The sequence below is a fragment of the Nuphar pumila genome, chromosome 7 (genome assembly GCF_984573655.1).
Source record: "Nuphar pumila chromosome 7, dmNupPumi1.hap1.1, whole genome shotgun sequence".
NCBI classification, from domain to species: Eukaryota; Viridiplantae; Streptophyta; class Magnoliopsida; order Nymphaeales; family Nymphaeaceae; genus Nuphar; species Nuphar pumila.
The window spans coordinates 8,612,338-8,634,421 of record NC_143255.1 but is presented as its reverse complement, the minus strand read 5'-3'; the positions used below and the strand labels follow the sequence as shown (position 1 = coordinate 8,634,421).

Below are 22,084 nucleotides of genomic sequence, written 5' to 3'. Positions count from 1 at the left end.
GGTGAACGAAAAAAGCCAATCAATAACATTGGCTTGCTACATCAATATCTTATAAATAAAACAAGAGAAACATGAAACAAAACCCAGCAAACAAGAAGAAAAGAATACCAACGAAAAAAAATTAAAAAGATGGTTGAGGCAAGAAAGATATACAAAGCCCTAACATTAGAGCATCAGGTGAAGGGAGAGATCGATTGAGAGAAAGAGGGCTCAAGAGAGGATCACCTCGCCTAATGCTCAAGATAGAGGGAGAGATCTATTGAGAGAGAGAGGGGGAGAGAGAAGGAAAAGGGCACACTTGACCTCCAACGGTTGAGGGTTTGTCGCCGCTCTGGTGACGATTTGCTGGGGTTTCTACAGGCAACGGGTGAGTCCTTCGATGGTTGCAGAGAAGGAGAGGGGAGAGCGAAATGGGAGAAAGAGGGAGATTGCAGGGTGTTGTAGCGAGGGAGAGGGAGAGGGGGTGAAGAAGGACAGGTGATGTGGGCAGGAGGGGCGAAGGGGTGACAGGGAGGGGAGTAGAGAGGTGGGCGAGCGAGCGCGCGCGCGAGAGAGAGAGAGAGAGAGAGAGAGAGAGAGAGAGAGAGAGAGAGAGAGAGAAGGCAGTGGTGGTTACGGCAATAGCACCTGGCTTCGATCGGCTACGAATGGGGAAGGGGAGAATTTGGGGGTAATCATAGAAAGAGAGAGAGAGGGAGAAAGGGAGAATTTCGCACCCATTTTTTTATCGAAAAGTAGCGACAGAACAATTCTGTCTCAAAATCCAGAACAATTACTATATATACATTAGTCAACCTAGGTTGACTTTATCTAGTTGTTGGAGGCTAGTCTAATGGCTAGATTGGTGCTCTCTTTATTCCCTCTTCTCTCCTGTTTCTCTACAAATGTGTGGGTGATTGTATGTGTGAAGGTCGAGAGAGTGATGGGTAGACTTAGTCTCTTTTGAGTGCTTTGAGTGTTTTGTATTGAGGTTCTTTGTATTTTGAATTTCATTCTTAATGAAATTATTCATTCATAATACTTGTGTTCCTTTTTTATTTCTTATGGTTAGTTTGTATTCAAATACATTATATTTGGGTTCTTGGTGTTCATTTTGGAGTGCATCGGGATCTGTATCATTTTGCGACACAAGGCTACAGGAGGGCCTTAATATGCTAAAGGTAAGACACCTTATATACACAAGAATGGCGGACAGAGTTCATTTCTACCAACAACTAATGAGGAACCTGCCTCATCCCGAAACCACACAGAATATGTAAAGTCCTAACCTCTGCAAAAGCATCATGTCTACCAACGGGAGGCTCTGCGTGGTTGGTAGGAGCTGTCAGGTTCAAACCCAGTGGTACGTTGAATAAAAAACTGGTAGGGGTTTGCCTAACCCCAGCATGCCTTTCAATAAAAAAAAACATCATGTCTAAACCGTTTGTAGCAGTTGACCATAAAGCATGAAGAAGGTGAAGTGCTGGTATGCAGAGGAAACATACCATAATAATCCAAGGACAAACGATCCTTGAACATATGAAAATTTTATGACACAACTCTCAATTGCCAATTTACATAAGGGTTGTACATCAAAGGTAGAAAAAGAGATGAGGGAGGGGAGGAGGAGGAAGCAGAGGTGAGGAATAGGAAGGTGGAAGATAAAAAGGAGAAGATGGACAACAAGAGGAGGTGGGTTGGATAGGAAGGAGCAGAGGAAGAGGAGGGGTGAAAAGAGAAGCAGATGGATGGGGGCAGAAGAAGAAGGTGAAGCACAAATATATATATATATATATATATATTTATATCTAGAGAGAGAGAGAAAGTATTGGGCTTGACCCCTGACCCATTGTGCTTTAACTTCTAAAAGGAAAAAAATGACAACTAGGATAGCCTAGTCAGTCAACCTGACTAGGAGACTTAGACCTACATGACAAGCTAATTCTTAGCTCAACTAGACACCTAGTTGATCAACTATGTGCACAGTTAAACATTAAGGTGCACATGACATACAAAATCCAACCAAACTTCACACCCTTTTGGAAAACAACCATATTGTGCTTGTCATACCCATGTCATAACATATACCAACACCCATTACTATGCAATGAGCCTATTAAAGAGAATCCATTTGAACTCCGTAAGTGATAACAACAATCTCAAGGAACCCAAGGCACTGCCCAGCCAAGGAACAAGAAGTCAAGAACAAAGAGGCATACTATTTACCCAACCCAACAATAACCATAAAGGAATTAAAACTGTTTTTCATTAAGTGATTATATGCAATGAGAAGTAAATCATGCACAAAAAATGTGTAAACTATCGTATAAAGATATTGCACTGCTGATCTAACATGTATATGGTTTTATTTTAAAAGAACCTATGAACACCATTTAGGGTCGCAATAATCGAGTTCATATAGTTCAATGTTCAAACAATTGTTACATGACAAGAGTCTATAATAAACAGTTAAACGGTTAAACCTTAATACTTGTGTAACAAACTGTGGACTACCCATAACTCGAAGATGTAAAGGTAAATTAAAGATCAACCAAGATGGCAGTTAAAATGGAAAAGGGAATTATGAAAAGGCCAGAGAGCTCTAGCATCACAAACAATAGGAATTGTAAATAAATCCTATACACATCCTTCCATTATGACTGTTATATGATACTAATATGTATCGTATTGCATCATAACATCGTTTCGTACATAAGATATAGATGTGATAGCTTGCTAAAACTAGTTTTGAGGATGCATTGTATCTTATTATTAGCCTTCCACATTCCTGTATTGCAATGTATTTCACAAGACATTACAAATTATACAGCTTTGGTGACAACTTAACTTTCTATTGAAGACAATATCAAATAAGCACACATTTAACAAACTGATTATCTTGTTTGTGACAAAAGTAGTGCAAGAGCATGACAGGCTACCTAAACATAGGGCTGGTAAATGAGCTGAACAAGCCAAGCCTGAAGTGTTCAAGCTGGCTTGTTTATAGAAAAAGTACATTGGTCTAGAGCTGGTAGAAATAGGATTACAAAAGGATACATGTAAAATATATGTAAAATATATCTAAAACACATTTTTTAATACCTAACGAGCTTATAAGAGTCAAGCCGAGCTGAGTACCTCTTGTTCATATTCAGCTTGCTGAGCCTATTTTACAAGTTTGAACAAGCTCTTTACGAGCAGAACATGAGCCGAGCCACGAGCGGCTTGGCTTGTTTCCCAGCCTTACATTAACATGCCTAAGATGACCAAGGTGGTTTCAACTTTCAACCATGACCCAAATTTTGGCAGGAAAAAATTTCCCATGACTTTATTGAGACAATTTCATAGATCACGATCTTTCCAACAAAAGATAAATTTACCAGCCCATTTCACGATATTGTGATTTCACCATGATTTTAATGTGAGTTCATTGCAATATTTTTTTATTTTCTTTATGCCCTGAAGAGTTTTTCATTTCTGATTTGTATTCAATCTTATTATTTTTTGAATTTAGCAAGCTTTTCTCATTATTTTCCTTAAAGACAAAGTTTTATCTACTGCAAATTTTCCTTAAGCCCAAGAATGCGATTTGTTGGATCTTCCAAAAAATTCCTGCAAATGGTTTCGAGTATAAACTTGTCAAAAAACACAGGGCATTTTCTAGTATAAACTTGTTCAAGCCTATAATGCCATATGTGCACATTCACAAACACACTACATTAGATATAAATAGAAGGAGAGCTTTATCACCACAGTTTTTGATGAGGCACCAAAAAATCATGATCCTTGGCCAAAACATATTCAAGCATGACTTTATGATGCCTTTCTGTTTACTCAATAGAATCATGCACATTATAGGAGGAAATGTTCTCTAACGAGAAAGGAAAAGGCATAAAATGCACATCGTAGAAGGAAAATATCATAAACTAATTAATAATTTGATGTCCAAGATATCCAAACTATGACCCAACATAACAAATTCCTTCAAAGGCTATTATCCTGAGAAATTTTGGTGTACTAATAAACCAATGGCTTAAGAAGGCTCTATCCTCTATGTCAAGAGGCCATCCTGAACACACCTAATTGATAATATTATCAGCAAGGTTGTAAATTGTAACTTCACCACTTCCATAGGAGATTGATGAAGGCTAACCAGTTATTAGTTTCATTTTCCCTAAAGGTCTCTCCTCAACTCCATATACCAGCCACTGCTTGCTAACCATGATGAAGCAACTTGATTTGTTTCTTACTACAATAAATAGAAACTGGAATAAATTTTCAATAGGATCTAATCCACAAAATGAATCCCTACAATATGACAAGTAGGAGGAATTCCAAGCTTTACCCTGATTCTCTTTGAAATATAATATCCTCATCCAACTTTCCCAAAACCCTAGTGTTGTTAACATATTAATCACTTGTACTCAAGAATAAAAAGCAAAACATCTTAGCATGCTAAAGGGGCTTTACTACAGCTCTATGTAGCAAATATTGGTGATATTTTGACATATAGAATGATTTTATTTTGATATTTTCAAACTATTACTTTTTCTCAAAATATCGCATTTTATCATGAACATTAATGCAATAAAAACACTCCTTTTGGTAATTTCATGATTACATTTTCCTTTTTTTCATTTTTATACTTGTACATTTCTATATTGCTGATATTTCTTGAGATTTCCTCAAAGCAACAAAATATTTCAAGCTATTTCTAGATTTTCCCTCATTGAGATTTCCATCCTACCAAGACTCATGAATTGATACACCTCTACCGGTCCATTATATTACTCTGTCAAATAAATCAGCTCATTCATCAAACCCATGGCAAAAGCTGGATCATCTTAATATGGACCACAATTTTGAAATCCTAGATCTCATCCAATATTTTGCTTATGGCTAGTTTTTTTTTTAATTAAAAAAAACAGTGGAATACAACAGATGCACCAGAAACTTCTTAACAAACTGAAAAGCGACTGAACCAGAAAAGGCTGCAAATTCTCCCATGGCAGGTTAGAAGAAACAACCCATTGAACAATGGCTGAAGTTCAAGTCTCAACTCTTAGGTCCGGTGAACACGAAAGATAGCGAACTATTTGTCAAAGTAAACAAGACAAAATAAAACATTACAACACATCCCCAAAAACCAGAAACAAAGTTAAAGTAGTTGATCTTGAACCATCCATCAGTTCATCCCAAGGTTGCCAAACTAAGAAGCAGAAGCAAAAGCAGAAAACGATATGAGAAGCGGAAGCGAGGCATTTTAAAATTTATAGGAAGCAGGAAGCGAAGTATCAATTTAAAAGCAAAATATTTAAAAAAATGAAGCAATATAGTAATTGAATAGGAATCGAACAAGAAACAAATAAAAACTAAAATAAAATTGATCATTCTTATATTTCATAATTTTTTAGTAAAAGAATCTATGTAACAGGGATTTGGCTAGCAGGGTGTCGCACCCGCGTCGACATGACTCAACTCGGGTGCGGCACCGGGTGCATAGACTTCACCCAGGGTCATTTCGGTCTATTTTTTGGATTTTTTAAAAAAAAAAATTTTTGCCCTATGAAATGGGCTGCGGAATTTTTAAAAAAATTCTTGGGGGAGGGGGGGTGCTGCCCCCCTATAACTCCCCACGAGGGGCGGCCCCCCTATAATGCCCCGCCCGATGACCGCGCAACGGGACCCGCACCGGGGGGAACCCCCTTCTATATATATATTTACATTTTTGCCCCTGCCGCACCCAAGGTTTTTGAAAGTGCCGCACCCCCCGCACCCGCACCCGCACCCGCACCCATGTGACATAGAAAAGAATTATATTTTTGTTAAAATCTAACAATGATGGTTACTAATTTAAAGAAAATACATGGAAAGTGAGTGAAAGAGTGAGAGAAAATACATGAAAAAAATGTGAGAAAAGCATATAGGAAGCATAGACCATGTGATTGGGAAGCATAGAAAAAGTGTGGGAGAATCGAGATTCTCAAGAAGTTTCGAAAGAGATGAGTATCGCGCTTCCGAAGCGAGTTTCCGGGAAGCGAGCTTCCTACCTATCTAAGAAGCTTCCGGTAACTCTGGTTCATCCATCCATAAGCCTCAGAAACCACAACGACTTACTAAAATCTATGCCAGTGGCGATGGTAACTGTAAGAACTCAAAGATTACCCCTACACACAGTTACTGGAACAATGATCTAGCATTCCAAACATACTAGATAACTCATTATTCCATGTCACATCACAAGATGTACTTTTTGGCCATGGCATATAGCTTCAACTAACAAAACACTAATGAAAGCCGAAAGGGAACCAACAAGGAAACCAAATAAAAGCCTGCCGGTAGCCACCACAACCATCATTCCATCCCACTAAACGATACGACTAAGAAAACAACCAAGAACAATTTCAAAATTATTCCCGCGCCAGCGCCAATAAAAATACCGCAATCCTCAACGCCGAAGTCGCAAGTCTCATCCGCATCGCCGCTTGGAAAAAATAAAGGACCAGCATGGAAAACTCACAGAACCGCGATACCCTAGTCCAGGAAGAAGAAGACCAATAACAACAAAATGATCAAGGGGAAGATCAACATGATCAACAACAGAAGAAATCGCAAAAAAACACGGTTTTCTCCTGAACATCAATCTCGAGAACTAATAACACACTCCAACATCGAGAAAAAAGTAAAAACAACAGGCAATCTAGAACAAACATACCTCTTGAAACAGCGAAAAAACAAACCTCAGAAAATCCTTCAATCTGCAAGAACCAAAGAAAAAAGAAAGATAAAAAAAGAAACAGATTAGGGTTTCAAGGAACACTGGAAAAACAACAATCGAGAACCAAGAGAAATCAAAAGAAGAATATCGTTTAATAACTCTCTCTATATATATTTGAAATAAAAAAATAAAAGAAATAGAAGAAAAAAGTACCTCCAGGCTCAGCAGAGAAGCCCATGGAGAAGGAGAGAAAGTGTGCCTTCTAAATTGGGTGCCCGTTTTGGGCCAATAACGAAAGGGAACAGAATAGAAATGTTTTTATTTTTTGGGGGATAGTTTGGGGTTTCCACTGAAAAGCAAAAGCATGAGGCTTTTTCAAGTCGACACGTTTCAAGACATTGACACGTGGCCGAAGCTGACGGCGGTGATGGTACGGACGGAAGGTGCTGGTTTTTGGTCGTTCGTGGCGGGCCCCACTCGCGTCAGTGGGTGGGTTCCAGCCGTCGTCACCATATCGCCGATATTTTGAAAATATCAGGGTATTATAGGTTTCTTTTTTTCGCAACAGATGATGAAAGTTCAAAAAATCGTGATGTTTTGAAATTATCGGTAAAATATAAATATCGCTATACGTAATGAAATAATACCACGATATTTTTAAGTTATTGAATTGGTACTTTGTGCGTGAGGGTAATCTCAACGGGTTGGATTTGTGATTGGATACGCGGCCGATTGGGATCCGTAATCTTGGGTTTGTAAACAATGAAGACCCTGATAAAAAACATAACGGGTTTTAGGACCTATTGTTTTGAGCTCGACTAGATTCGGGTCCGGATATGAGCAGCTTATAAAGAGATCATTCCAGATACTCACATGAATATATAATATGATTTTAAGAATTGGATCGGATATCCAATTCATACCCACATATACTAACCTTAAAAACGATCCAAGACAATGGTGAGATACACGGGAACGCACAGTCATTACGCCAACGTATTTTTCATGGATAATTGTGTAAGAAATTTATACATACTAAGCTCTGTCACAAAGACACGAGGATGCGTGATGCGGGTTCCACTCTCAAGTTCGAAAATCTTTTGAAAAATAGGACACGAGGACACAAATTGTTTTAAATTTTTAATCAATAAAAATCTATTTTTTTGTTACTTTAATGATAAAACTGTATTTTTATTAAAATAAAAACTAAAACATTAAAAAAATAATGTTAAAATATTATAAGCATGTGTCAGTATCAGTGTCCACGTGTCCTAACGTGTCACTAGAGACACAGCCAAACTGGTATGTCCATGAGACATAGATACTAAGCATAGTTGCTAAATCTCAACTTAAATTCTACATGATCTCACTTCTCTAATCGACCAGTTGTTGAGTTAATACTAGATATGGAAAAATAAAACAAAACTCTGATCGAACATGAGCTCTCTCGTATCTGGGCCAACAACTGCTTGAACCTGGCTAAGGGTGTCAACAGGTCGGGTTTACCCGGACTAAACCCTATACAGAGTTCGGGTATGATGACAAATAAGAAGACCTTATTAAGCCCTAGGTCCGAACCGAAGGTCCGATCAGACCCAGGCTCGACCGGAGTTCCAATTAAGACCCACAATTTTTTAATATAAAAATAATAAAAAATATTATTTTACCGGGTATGGTCCGAGTCTGGTTTATATAGTTCTTATCGAGTTTGAGTATGATTTTTTATTATAGCAGACTTGATTAAACTCGGGTCTGAACCCAATACCATACCTAAAAATCTAATCCAAGTTTGGTTTCATTTGGATCCAAACCAAACCAGACCCATTGACACCCCTAAACCTGAGCCACAAGGGCTTCGCACACTTAGCTAGGTGGGTTGACTTGAGGCTTTCAAGTTGAAGGGTGAATGCAAGTCAAATGCAATACTGTCCCTAATGGGTCAGAGGGAGAATACACATGAAGTTTTACAGAATCAGCACCGACTCATATCCTCAAGGTGACAGCTCTCGGCCCAGTAATATAACGTCCAAACTATAGTGACACATTAACCAGAAAGAAAAGAAAAGAAAAGAAAAGAAAACTATCCGAACTTGAATTCTAGTTTGATTGTACAGTATATAGAAAGGAAAATTTTCAAATAGCTTCAAACTTTTGAGTCTAATTTATGTGCACACCAAGAGTTTGCAAATTCACACAAAAGTTTTTACTTGGGTTAATCAAATTTCCCCAATCATAAATTAACATTCTTGGTTAACACTAACTCATGTTTTAAAGGTATTATTTTATTTTTGGTTAACACTAACTCATGTTTCATTTTACCTTTGTAACTCATGAGATGAATTACCAATGAGGCTCAGCGTGGTTAGTAGGAGCTGTCGGTGCACATCTCCTTCAAAACCCAGTGATACGTTGAAATGAACTAGTACCTGGTGGGGTCTGGTTAACCCCAGATGAATTAGTACCTTTGTAACTCATAAAATGAATTACTAATTTACCCTTACTCTAGAAGTATAAACAAAGTTTGACGATAAAATGTCAACAAATGTATTTAATATAAAAAGTCTATTGATTGCAATGATACTCAAAGTCTTAACCTCCCAAATACAAAACAAAACATAAACCACTACACCAAATGTCAACCATGTTGATTTTGTTGACAGTCCTACTGTCAAACTTTGTTCATCAGCACATGAGCAGGTCAGATACTTCACCTGTTGACAGCCCGAATGAGCATCATGACGAGTGCACATAGGGATGCAAACAAGTCAGAGATGGTTTAGGTCATAGATAAGCCAATACTGAATTTGATTTTAGATCTGGATTTTTTCTTGAATATCATAATGAAGTTCTAAATTCAGATAAGAGATATAAGACTTTGCGAAACTAGCATATGCTGAAAATGGGTAAAAGTAGACTTTTATATAAGACAGACAAAATGGCCAGGTTAAATCCAGCTTTAACAGGACCTAGGCTTATATGCTTATCTTATTTCAACCTGATTCAAATATACTTGACTATACTTGTTTTGGGTCAAAAAATATAGGTGAACGATCATGTTCGCAAAAACCAAGTTTTATTATTGGTTAAGGAAGCCGATTTATTTGCTCTTATTATCGTAAATTTATCTAATCTATCCAATAAGCTTCCTTAGTTAAGCCAAATAAATAATCAAAACATACCATAGGACAATTAGTTGTTTATATCCTGAGCCTAGCTAAATTCTTGCACACCAAGTAGGCGTAAATATTTGCTACAATTGAAGGTACCGAAATATTGAACTAGAAATCACAGGTGCAAGTAATATTATTCAATCTAACCACAATGATGTTTTAAAGTAATTTGCTTACTACAAAGTCGGGATCATGTTTTACACAACTTTATCAATCATAATCTTTCTTTCAAAAAAATAAACTTTATGAATCGTAAAAGAGGAGATCCAGTGATCCGGTAGAGTACCTTGCGACCAGTCAATACTGTCTGATGCTTGATTCCATGCCATCCAGTCAATACTGTATGATGCTTGATTCCATGCCATCCATTTCAGCTCTCCAAACATTGCCATTATCAGAGGTCAGATCAGGTGACAAGTCAAAACACAAATTCTTTTGTGTCCCGAATTCATCACCGTAGTGGGGCCCACCAAAAAAGCTGATGTCATCATTATACAAAGATGAAGGCTATGGACGGTGATGATTTCAAAACACAAAAAGACTGTGTTTTGACATATCACCTGATCTGATCTCCCACTATCCTGACTGACATCAAGATCATATGCCTTTAACCATATCCACTAAAAAACCCATCAATGTCAATTCTCCAAGGATGCATGCTCACAGGGGATACCACCCTCTCCTTTACAACAACTCGAACCCGTTTGCTTCCTCAACCCATTGTCCCTCATCATAGTCCTCACCTTAGCTGCATCTCCCCATCTGCCTCCATCTGCATATATGTTTGAAAGTAGCACATAGTTAGCAGCATTGTCAGGTTCTATTTCAAACAACTTCTTTGCAGCTATCTCAGCTACCAGTACATTTTTATGAACTCTGCATGCCCCAAGAAGTGATCCCCATACAACTGGACTGGGCTTGCACTGCATATGCTCTGCATATTTCAATGCCTCTTCTAAGCGGCCTGCTCGACCTAAAAGATCAACTACACAGGCGTGATGCTCAATGCCAGGCAAAACTTGATACTCGTCCTTCATTCTCTCTGATAATTCTAGGCCTTGCTCAAGCATCCCGGATCGACTGCAAGCAGATAGCACTCCAACAAACGTTACATAGTCTGGCTTAATCCCTGCTTCGAGCATGCGATAGAACAATTCTACCGTACTTGCCCCATCTCCATGCATGCCATAGCCAGAGATCATAGCCGTCCAGCTGATCACGTCCCACTCTTTTGTTGCATCAAATACCTGACGAGCAGATTTGAGAACTCCACATTTTGCATACATATCGATTAAAACATTCGAGATGAAGGTAGAATGTGGATAAAGCTGATGTTTTATAGAAAAGGTATGTAGCTCTTTGCCATGGTGCAATGCTGCTAAGTGAGTGCATGAGGGGAGAAGGTTGACAAGGGTAACCAAGTTCGGTTTCAAGGAGCAAGCTGGTGAAGAAGATAACGATGACCACGACACCATGTTTCGAAAAAATGAAAGAGCTTCAACGTACTTGCCATTTTCATTATAGCCTGCAATTATACTGTTCCAAGATACAACATTTCTTTGAGGCATTTCATCGAACATCTTGATTGCTAGGCTCATAGCCCCACATTTCGCATACATATCCAAAAGGGCGGTCGCTACATACACATCCGCAAACAATCCCCTTCTAACAGAAAAGCAGTGAATCTCCTTCCCCATCCCAAGCAATCGCAAAGACGAGCACGCAGGCAACACGCTTGCCAGAGTCACCGATGAAGGATGAACTCCCGGAGAATCCGCAAGCATCTCCTTTAACGCATACAACGCCTCCGCATACCTACCGCTCTGAACCAACCCAGATATCAGCGTCGTCCAAGACACCAAATCTCTCTGGGGCATTTCAACAAACACTTTGCGCGCCCCCTCAATCTCGCCGCACTTCGCGTACATAGCCATCACCGAATTGCACACGCTAACATGAGACCGAAACTCGGTTCTCTTGATCGATTCATGAACTTTTCTGCCCATTTCAAGATTGCCCAAATCGGCACACGCCTTGAGAACGAAGGGAAACGTGAAATTATCGGCATCGATTCGCCGTTGGGCCATCTGAGAATACAAATTCAGAGCCGATCGGCAATGCCCATGATCGACTAGGCCTCGAATCATCATGTTCCACGATCGAACGTCCTTCTCGCGGACGCGGCCGAAGACGAGATCGGCGACGGGGAGATGTCCACAATCAGAGTACATGGCGACGAGGCTGGTTTGAAGATGGGGGTTCTGAGAGAAGCCATTGCTGAGCAGGAGGGCGTGAAGCGATCGGCCCAACGACAGGAGTTTGGCTTCGGTGCATGCTCGTAGGAGGGCAGTATAGGCGGAGGGGTGATGGGTAGGGAAGATTTGTTGCAGGAGAAGAGGGAGTGAAGCGTAAAGGGCGTCGTTGGTAGTGCCACAATAAGAATGGGTTCGAAAATTGCGAATGTGAAGAAGGTGGGAGGAGGAAGAACACATATAGTGCACAATGTGGCTTGCACGTCAAATGCGGACTTCGCCCAAAGGAGATTTCCGGATCGAACGAACCAAAACCTTTTCTGGTTTAGCTCTTTGATTACCTCAAAATCTCACAAGTTCGAGATTTTTTTGACCAAAAAAAGAAAAGAAAAAGAACAGCCTACAAGGATTCAGCTGCCGAGAGACTCGTGAATGTCACCAAGTTGACCTAAGTTTACAGGACGTCACAAGTTCGAAGCCTACGGGTGTCGTCCTTTGCCCTTGAAGCTGAGTGTACGTGAGGACCTCAAGGGTTTTACCAATAGAAGGTCAGACAATGTGCGATCGGTGATAGTTTTTTTTTCTCTTTGGATTATCCTAAAAAAAACTTTTTTGAAAAATGAGACACGAGAGCATTGAATTTTTAATCAATAAAAATTATTTTCTAATATTTTTAATAACCATCATAAAATCTGATATATACATCAGAAAAACATCACCCAAAAGTCAGTTTCTATTATACTTAATAGGTAGATCAAATCTTAACGGTCACATGTAAAAAAAATCTGAAAAAATAAAAAATATTACATTTTTTCACTAGGGTTCCTTATCGAGAGGGAATCAAACAGTATCGCTTTTATTGAAATAACATTAAAATTAGTTAAAGAATGATCATGTCTCAGCTGGTCGTGTCACTAGGTGCAAGTGGCCAAAATGGCATGTCCGTTTGACACAGATCCTAAAAATATGACCTATTAAGTCCTGTTTGTTTCATGCAAATTTTATGATAACTTGTTGAGCTGCCATCCTTCTCTAGGAAGCAAATTCAATGATCCGGCCTGAGTACTTTACAAAATAATCAAACTACACAAAACACAGAAGTTCCCTGTGCAGATGACAAGTTTCTGTGTTTTATGTTTACACACAAAATTCAATCACTAGCTCATAGCGAGTTTTTGTATGTGTTTCACACAAGATTTAAGAAATACATGTCATTTCTCAAGAAAGGCCCTTCCCATCCACGAGAATGATAGGCTCTTAGAATCTCAAATCCAACGGTCTCTAGTTCGACGTCTTTCTCAAACATTCCTAATTCCTTTTAATCTTAGTAAGGAGTTAACCTATAAAATAAAATCCCCAACAAAGATTAGCCAGTCCAACTCCCATATGGTTCAAACCCTCCCAGTTAGGATGGTGTGGAACCACCTGGTCCAGTTATGTCGTTCGACCCAGGTGGGTGATTTGTTCATGTGAAAGGTGGAACCAAGGTTGCCAGGAAGGGAAACGAAAATGAGAAATGTGTTGAGAAACAAAAACGGGAAACAAGACATTTTAAAGTTAACGTGAAATAGGAAACATGACATATACATGTGTGCAGCAAATGCAAAGGTCGATAATCATGAAAATATTACAAGTTTACATAAAAATTACTTTTTTACTAATATTGTGATAAATAATAAGAATCAATAAATTTTTTTATAAAATATATGATTACAATTGACTATAACTACAAAGCTATTATAAAGTTGGTTGTATTTCGTATAAATAAGTGCATAGTTAGCTTACTTTTAATAAAATTATTAAATATCATAAATAAAGTATTTTAATGCAACATAGATTTTGATAGAACAAAGAAATAAGAAAAAATAATGCAGTTACATTAATTTTTTTTATTTTCAATTTCACACAATACATTTCACTAAAAAAAACATTCAAAAAATTGCATTCTTTTAATGTTAAAAATGTATACAAAATTTAGCTTTTTAAATAAGTAATTAATTTTTTCAAAAGAAAAAGCTGGGGTTAGGCAGACACCTACCAGTAGGGGTGGGCATTGGGCTGGCCCGACCTGGTCCACTAATGGACTGGGCCATTGCTCGGGCTGGGTTTTGACCCTCTTAATGGGTTCGGGTTTGAAGAGAAGTCCATGGCCTAACTCATTGGCTAAACGGGCCAATGTGAAGCAGGCCGGGTCTGACCCACCCCAGACTGACCCAATCTTAAAATGCATAAATGCTTGACTGAAATTATGGGTTAATGAGAGAATAACAAGTTCTCATGCAACTAATTTCTAATCGGTACAACTAATTAAGTAAATAGTAATAATTAACAAATAACAAATTTCCATGCAACTAATTAAGTATATAATAATAGTTATCCAAGTTACTATGCAATAATTAATTTTCAAAAATTTTATATTATTAAAAATTTTAATAAATAACTCAGTCCCAAGTAGCCCGCGGGCTGGCCCGAGCCCAGGCCACTTATATAATGGGCTGGGTTTCAACCCGGTACCCCACCCCTACCTACCAGTTATACAACCGTACCATTTGGGGTTCAAACTTGGAACATTCTAACAAAAGGTGACGTGAACTAAAATTTTGAATAACACATATATCCCAACTCTTTATTAAAAAAATCTTATTTAAAGAAAACTTACAAGAAATGTAGGAAAATATGTTTTCCAAATAAAGAAACGAGTTTTCTATATAAAGTAAATAGGTTTCCCATGTGATGTGAAATGAGTTGTACATGCACTTTTAAAAGTTCCCCACAAATTTTGGAAACACTGGGTCTCCTATTTTGGAAACAGTTTCCCAGGAAATGAGTTTCTCATATGTAAGTAGAGTTTCTGGCAACTCCAGAAATGAGTGGTGAATGCATTTTTAGAAGTTCCCCACAAGTTTTGGAAATGCTAGGTCTCCGATTTCGGAAACAGTTTCCTAAGAAATGAGTTTCTCATATGTAAGTAGAGTTTCTGGCAACCCTGGATGGAACAGATCCAACTGGGACTTACAATCAGTCATACCCACACCTGATCTTGTGAGCTCATTAGCAGTCTGATGTGCATTCGGATCAAGGATTCAGACTTGCATGTTTGGACTTTTAGATTCAGATTCAGATTTGTACTGTGTTAGGTCGATATTCGGTTCTGAGTTCTGTCAGTTCGGCTCCAATTCCACTTTGGATGTGGAAAACCCTCGTTCAACCTTTTCAATTGAGCCCAGTACTATCACTTAAATTTGAATTTGGATTGAACCTCCCCTTATCCCTGCTTGATTATAATCAGGTCAGGGGTGTGTGCGTATGAGAGAGAGAGAGAGAGCACATGGTATATAATATGATTAACCTAGTATGATTTTCAGATAATCAACAGAAATGGCTACACCAGAAGATGCAGTCAAAATGGACTAGAGTAGGTAGACTCAAAAACAGAAGAATCCCATTTACAATTGAAAGAACATCTCCAAGGGGGACCGTTTGGTCATGTCAACCTGACATTCCGAATGAGTTAGAGATTATAGGTGTGGTTCATGTTGACCCAATCAGACCTCACAGGTAAGATCGAGCATGGTTCAAATGCTAGAGACCAGCTCTTGGATCGCAAATTTTCGACCAAAAAACATAATTTTGAGCAGAGAAAATATCACACATTGTGAGCTATTGATTTAAGGATTATAAAATCGTACATACCTATTGGGCGAGCCAAGAGTCGATTCCCACTATCCAAACCATGTAGATCATATCTGTAAGGTTAGTTTCATGAAAAACAACACAGAATTCAATTTGTGCATCATGGCGACCTGGCCAAATCTTAACCCCATCTCCAAGCGGCTAGCAACTTTTTCATAGTACTCGAAGCAAGTAGTTGGTAAGATATGCTCCCTCTGGGTAAGACGGATCAATAGGATGATCAGAAGCTGCGCCAGCTTGACGGAGAACAGTAATTCTCCTTCCTGCCATTGAAGCAGCACCCTGCATCAGCCATTTAAATTATTCAGAAGTCATATCAGATTCATGCAGCGCTGTAAGGGCTTGAAAACAGTCATCCATAAGAGGTTAGAACTTAGAACAAAATATCTTTAAATGCAAAACATTAAGACAAACAAGTGAAACAATCCCCCACTTGACTGACCAACTTTCACCCATGTATAGATGTAGATACAAAACATTCTCCTGTGAAATTTTTGGATAATCTGGAAAAAACCCTCGTACATTCATTGACATACAACCTCAGGTTCCTTTGTTCACCAGGGAATACACCCATCTTGCCCACTAGGGAATACATCCATCTTTGGCCTTGCGGCAAAGGACATGCACCCGTGGGTTTCAAACTCATGATGTTGTGTTAACTTGGTGACATTCACGAGTAGTCCTTACCAAATGAGCGAAGTCATCATGGACAGACATGAACTGATTCATTAAATGACAATTTTGGAATCAATACAAGGGAATTCAATTAAATCCAATTCCACCACATAAAGCACTAAGATGTACTTCAAAGCAATGTTGGACATAACAGATCTGGGTCCAACCCATTTGGGTGACCCGGTTTGACACCATTAGTGGGCCATATAATGGGGAGATAGTTGGTGGAAGTTACATACGTAAATGCCTCTTTCCTCATTATATAAGGGGGTTGATTGCTACGAAGATGATGAGTTTCGCTGCAAGTCTACCCAAATTCCATGTACAAATGACGTGGTATAGGGTCTTGCTCACTGTCGACCTAAGGCTTGGGCTCATCGTGGGCGTCGACCGGATGAGGAGAACGCTGAACACCCGCACGCACACTCTGTGGCGTCAGCAGATATACTTGCAGGTACGCTTTCTGTGTATGTTGTTTCAGGTAACGCCAACATTGGGTTATGGGCCCACTACCATGCAAACCGTTGCGCATGGGTACGTGCGGGCCTGCTGACGTTTGCTACGACTGTCGCCGTGGGGCGACGTAAGTCACAGGTTGACAACAACAACCATCGTGAGGTGATTGTTTTCTAGCAGTCTATCGCCGTGGTCACCATCGTGAGGTGATTGTTTGCAAGACTGGAACTGTCATCATGGGGCAACAACGTTTCCTCAACCCGTCAACATTGGTCACCAGTAAATGGCTACTGCCACTGTGAGGCAACAACGTTTCCCAGCAGACTGTTGTCATGAGGCAACAACCTTCACCGGCGACAGAGCCAACTTGAGGTGACCACCGGTCGCCGTGGGTCGCTGGTCGGCGGTAACAGTCGTTGTGGGGCGACTGCCATTCCCGGCAGCCATATGCCGGTTACCGCCCGAAGACCCTCATTAAAAAAAAAAAAAACAGATCGAGGGTTTAATATGTAGCCGTCGGGCTGCAGGGGTTTTTGTTGGCGCCGAGTTTTGCCTCAGGATGTCGTCAGGGTTGTCACCTGAAGCATCGCCGAGGGGGAGTGGGGGGTGGGGAGGTTGTCGGCGTCCGTCTGGCGATGCATGTTATCCAAGGATTAAAACCCCCTTTCTCTGCTCCTTCAACCGTGTGTTTTTTGTTATTGCAACAGTATGGCCTGCTTTCACCATATTGATTGTTAGTGCACTATTATGGTTTACTTTCACAGTTCTGAGTTCTTGAATCAGTAGGAATTTAAGTTCACTTGATTACAGCAACATTGACTATAAATTTTGTATTATGTGGCACTGTTTCGTTTAACTGTGTGTTGGGTTCAGACATATGGGTATGCTGCTAGATTGTATTATGGAAATGCTTATGATATGTAGATACTTATGATCCATATGCCTATTTAACTTGAGTGAATGTGCTTCCGTGTCTACACCGCATATTTTGAAACATAAATTGTTAATGTGGTGGAGAAAAGGGTATGTATTTTGCAAATCACGAATCCCTGAATCTGCCCTAAGTGCCCTTTTTCTTAACAGATCAATACTCTACTTGTTCTTGGTAAGAGTTGATAGTGTATGGCTCTACGTGTTGGGGCACACTAGCCCTCGAAATCATAAGCGGAAATAGTGTGAAAAATTGAATCATATATGGAGGTAATGTGAGTCTGACTGGTTTAAAGGTACCGGGGGATCGGTGATTGACAATTTAAAGGTATCGAAACACTCTGGGTAATAACCATAACACCGATGAGAATCTTAAATTTAAATTTTGTGGCCTGACTGGTTTAAAGGTACCGGGGTTTGTGTGCTTGACTGGTTTAAAGGCACCAGAGCACTTTGAGTGGGTTTATACAATAAATATGATAAAGGGTTGAGACTGTTTTATGCACCTTGGTAAAATGACTAAGGTTGGGAATTCTACTGCTATGGTAGTAGAAGGAAGTTGGGGAAATGCCCTGTACTTCGGAAAATTAATTAAATGAAAAGATAATCCACTCAGATTCGGGCTTACCTTGAAGAGGGTAGGTGGTACAAAACTCCAGGGACGTGTTTAATTGTTTCGAGTTAAAATGACTCGTTGGTCCCCAGTCCTCGGAGTTGGGGGGGACCCGGACTACCAATATGTCCTAGATGGTAGCTCTTTATTCTTCTGCAGAAGTTAGGGATGCATCCTGTTTTGGTTTTAGCCTTTGGGAAGTTCTCTCGGTCACAGGCCGCTCCCTTGGGATTTCAGTCTCAGTTAGAATGTTCGGGTTAATGAAACAACTTTGAATAATATACCCTGAACGTTCTCTTCTGCGATGGTTGCCTCGGCCCGTGTGTACCCGCGGGATAAGATAAAATAATCACTATTTAGAACAGTTAGGTATCACAATGAGTGAAGTTATTAAAGAAACATTGGTATATTCTATCAGCATGCTTTATATTCTGAATTTGTAATGAACTGAAATCCTGAAATGTGCAAATACGAGATGATTGAATTATTACATGAAAGTTATGCATGTTATTGTTATTTGTTGCTGCATAACATACCTCACTTGCTTATTAATGTTGCATAATATGCTTTACTTGCTCAGTTATTGTTATGGTATAACTGCTTACATGCTCAGGTTTATGATTGTTGATTTCTGTTGCATAATCTGCTTACTTGTTTAGATATATGTTGAAAATCCCTTTGAGACTCACATCACATACGAGATTCATGATATACCTGCATTAAGAGTTACAGTTTTCCTACTTAGACGTGGTAGTCTAATTCTAATCAATTTACTATTTTTCAGGTAAATAATAGGGTTTATGAGCGGCTGCGGGATGATGCATCGGATCGAGATTTTTGGATTTATTGTTCCAGGGATCGCTTGGGTTTATTGTAATTTAATTGTTTATAATATTTAAAACTCTAACGTTAATTTTCAGTGATAATGAAATGGAATAAATGTTTTGGGTTTGCTCTTCACGGTAATGTTCCGGAATGCTTAACCCTATAATATTTCTTGTTTCCGCTGTTATAAAAAAAAAAATCCTCTTAAATTTTGGGTTAAAAATTTCGGAGCGTTACAGACCCGGGTCGGACTGGGTATTTCAACCCGGTGGAGACCTGATCTGACCCATTTTTGGTGGATCGGGTCTGCCAAGATCCACCTGGATCCGGTCTGCGGTTTTGTCCCTGGACCGGACCCATAAGACATCAGGTATGGGTTGGATCTTGTAGTCCCAGACCCATTCAGCACCGGGTCCAGGTATGGGTCAGAACCAGCGGTTTGGATCAGGCTAAGGATTCGATCCCTTAGATGGACCCGGATCCACTTGGATTTGGGGCAGTGATCAGATCCGACCCGGTTGGAACGAAGCCAGACCCATTTGGTTTTGGGTCTGGTCTGATCCGGTTTAACCAGGTCAAGATCCAAAATATTTTGGACCGGGTTGTGATCCAGACCCATCAGGTATTTGGGTCTGGGTCTAATTCGAAAGACCCAGATTCAGTTTTGGATTGGGTTATTGTCCGAACCCATTTGGTTACGGGTATGGTTCAATCCGATTGAACCGGGTTAAGATCCAGATCTATTCAGATCAGATTATGGTCCGAACCCATTAGGTATTCGGGTCTGAATCTAATAGGAGGCCCAGATCCGGTTTATACAGGGTCAGACCCGGATTCAGTTTATACCGGGTTAGACCCGGATCCAACTTACACCGGGTCAGACCCAGATCTAATATGAACAGGATCAGGATCTTGGCACTGTTTGAAACTGAACCAGATCTATGACTGATTAGGCCCTTTTCCGGGATCGGTTCAGAGCATGGTTGCCAGTTGAGGAAGCGGGAGCGGGAAGCGGGAGCGGGAAGCGATACGGGAAGCGGGAGCGGGAAGCGAGGCACTTTCAAAATTTTAGGAAGCGGGGAAGCGTGGGACCACTTAGGAGCGATTCGGGAAGTGTCTCGGAAGCGACCTAGGAAGCGACTCGGAAGCGACATAGGAAGCGTCTCGGAAGCGAGGGGGAAGCGAAAAAATAAAAATAAAAAATAAAAAATACAAAAAAATTGAAAAAAACAGGGGAAGCGTGGGGGAAGCGCGCTTTCCATTAAAGGGAAGCGCGTCCCCCATTAAAGGGAAGCGCGCTTCCCAAAAAAGGGGGACGCTTCCCCCCACGCTTCGGAAGCGCGACGTTCCGCGCTTCCCCTTTTAGCTAAGCGCTTCCGGTAACTCTGGTTCAGAGCCGTTTTTGACTGATTCCTTCCAGTTTTTCACTAGTTCCGAGAATCTAAGACCCTGTTTTCATAAGTCTACGAAGATACAAGGATTTTAGCATACAGTTATAGAGTTTTATGAACTTTTGTTCATACTTGACATCAGTTCATAAGGTTCAGAACCGGTTTGAAACCTTAGATGATCAGTTTGAGGCCGTTGAAAACCGGTTCAGAGTGTTTTCAGACTGGTTCGGGGGTCGTGTAAGACTGGTTCTTGCTTGAGGACTTCGGGTTTTACCCATATGAGCTTGCTATTGTTATTTTCATGCTTTATAAAGTGTTTATTGCATGAAAAGCATGACTTATGCATATTAATTCATGTGTTCCATGTTGGTTAAGTCATGCATGATGGTTTTACGCATTAAGCATGAATTATGACTAAATTCATGACATTTTATCATCAAAATTAGTTTATGCATATAAGTGGAAGCATGAACTTGTATTTTTTGATATAAAATATATCTTGTCATGAATATACAAGCATTTATATGTGTATATAGGCATGCTCCATAATACAAATATATTTTCGGTAAAAGATCTTGATTGACTGATTTATGTTATCATCAAAGTGATATGAGTCGTATTGATTAAGGATTCTTTGGACCGTATTAAGATTCGCTATAATGATTGTGTGTGAGTTTATGAAACATCGATTCTACCGAAAGGTAGGTCGTTGTGTTCCAAATTCACACAGGGTGTTATAGTAGATGTGTTTTCCAGCCCATGAAGCATGTTTGTACCTAAAGGTACAATGCTGGATTGCCTTTGGTTACATGATCTGTTAGTTTCACCAACTGAAGTCAATTTCTTAAGAATTGAAAAGACGGAGCAACTATCAATATTGTTGTTTCCACCAAAGTAGAATGATAATGGCTCAACTATGCTTGTCTCAGAAAAGGTGAAAATAAAATGTCTCACTTTTATCTTTTTAAATCTCGTATAAAGCGATTTATCTCCCACTCATACGGAGAATAAAACAACCATTTTGAAGGTTGTCTATGAGAAGTGAGAGCGCTCAAAATGATGTTCATTAGAAGTGGGAGTATTCGAATATTCTTAGCATGTTGCTTTTTGCAATCGTAAGTAGCTCAAAATATTTGAAGTGTCATCTCTCACTGTAAGACAGTGAAAGAATTTCTGAAATCCATTAGGACAGAAATTATTGATTTTATACAAAGTTTTATTTCAGGCCATTTGGATAAGAAGTTTTATTATGGATCTTGGGTTCTATTGAGAATCCACTAAAGATCTTTTGTGATAATGAAACAGCCGTGTCCTTTTCAAATAACAAGAGCTCAATCTCGTGTCGACACATAGAGTTAAAACAATTTGTTGTTAAAGAAATG

General features: G+C 39.5%; 1 protein-coding gene, 1 long non-coding RNA gene and 1 pseudogene across 2 annotated transcripts in view; all 3 read right to left on the bottom strand.

Annotated features, from left to right (window-relative positions):
- Nucleotides 1–6,092: 6,092 nt before the first annotated feature.
- Nucleotides 6,093–6,987, bottom strand: LOC149831049 (uncharacterized). The gene is made up of 3 exons (XR_016432981.1): nt 6,911–6,987; nt 6,695–6,737; nt 6,093–6,513 (listed from the first exon to the last, which is right to left on the bottom strand). It is a non-coding gene; the product is annotated as an uncharacterized LOC149831049 (long non-coding RNA).
- Nucleotides 6,988–10,505: 3,518 nt separating this feature from the next.
- On the bottom strand, nt 10,506–12,098 carry LOC149831048 (pentatricopeptide repeat-containing protein At1g15510, chloroplastic pseudogene; annotated as a pseudogene).
- A 3,665-nt stretch (nt 12,099–15,763) lies between these two features.
- The window catches only part of LOC149831047 (uncharacterized), a 28,439-nt gene continuing 22,118 nt past the window's right edge, over nt 15,764–22,084 (bottom strand). Inside the window, exon 8 of the mRNA XM_090011959.1 lies at nt 15,764–16,099. Coding sequence (XP_089868085.1) covers nt 15,966–16,099 — 134 coding nt within the window. The 3' untranslated portion in view covers nt 15,764–15,965. The remainder of the gene's footprint in view (nt 16,100–22,084) is intronic.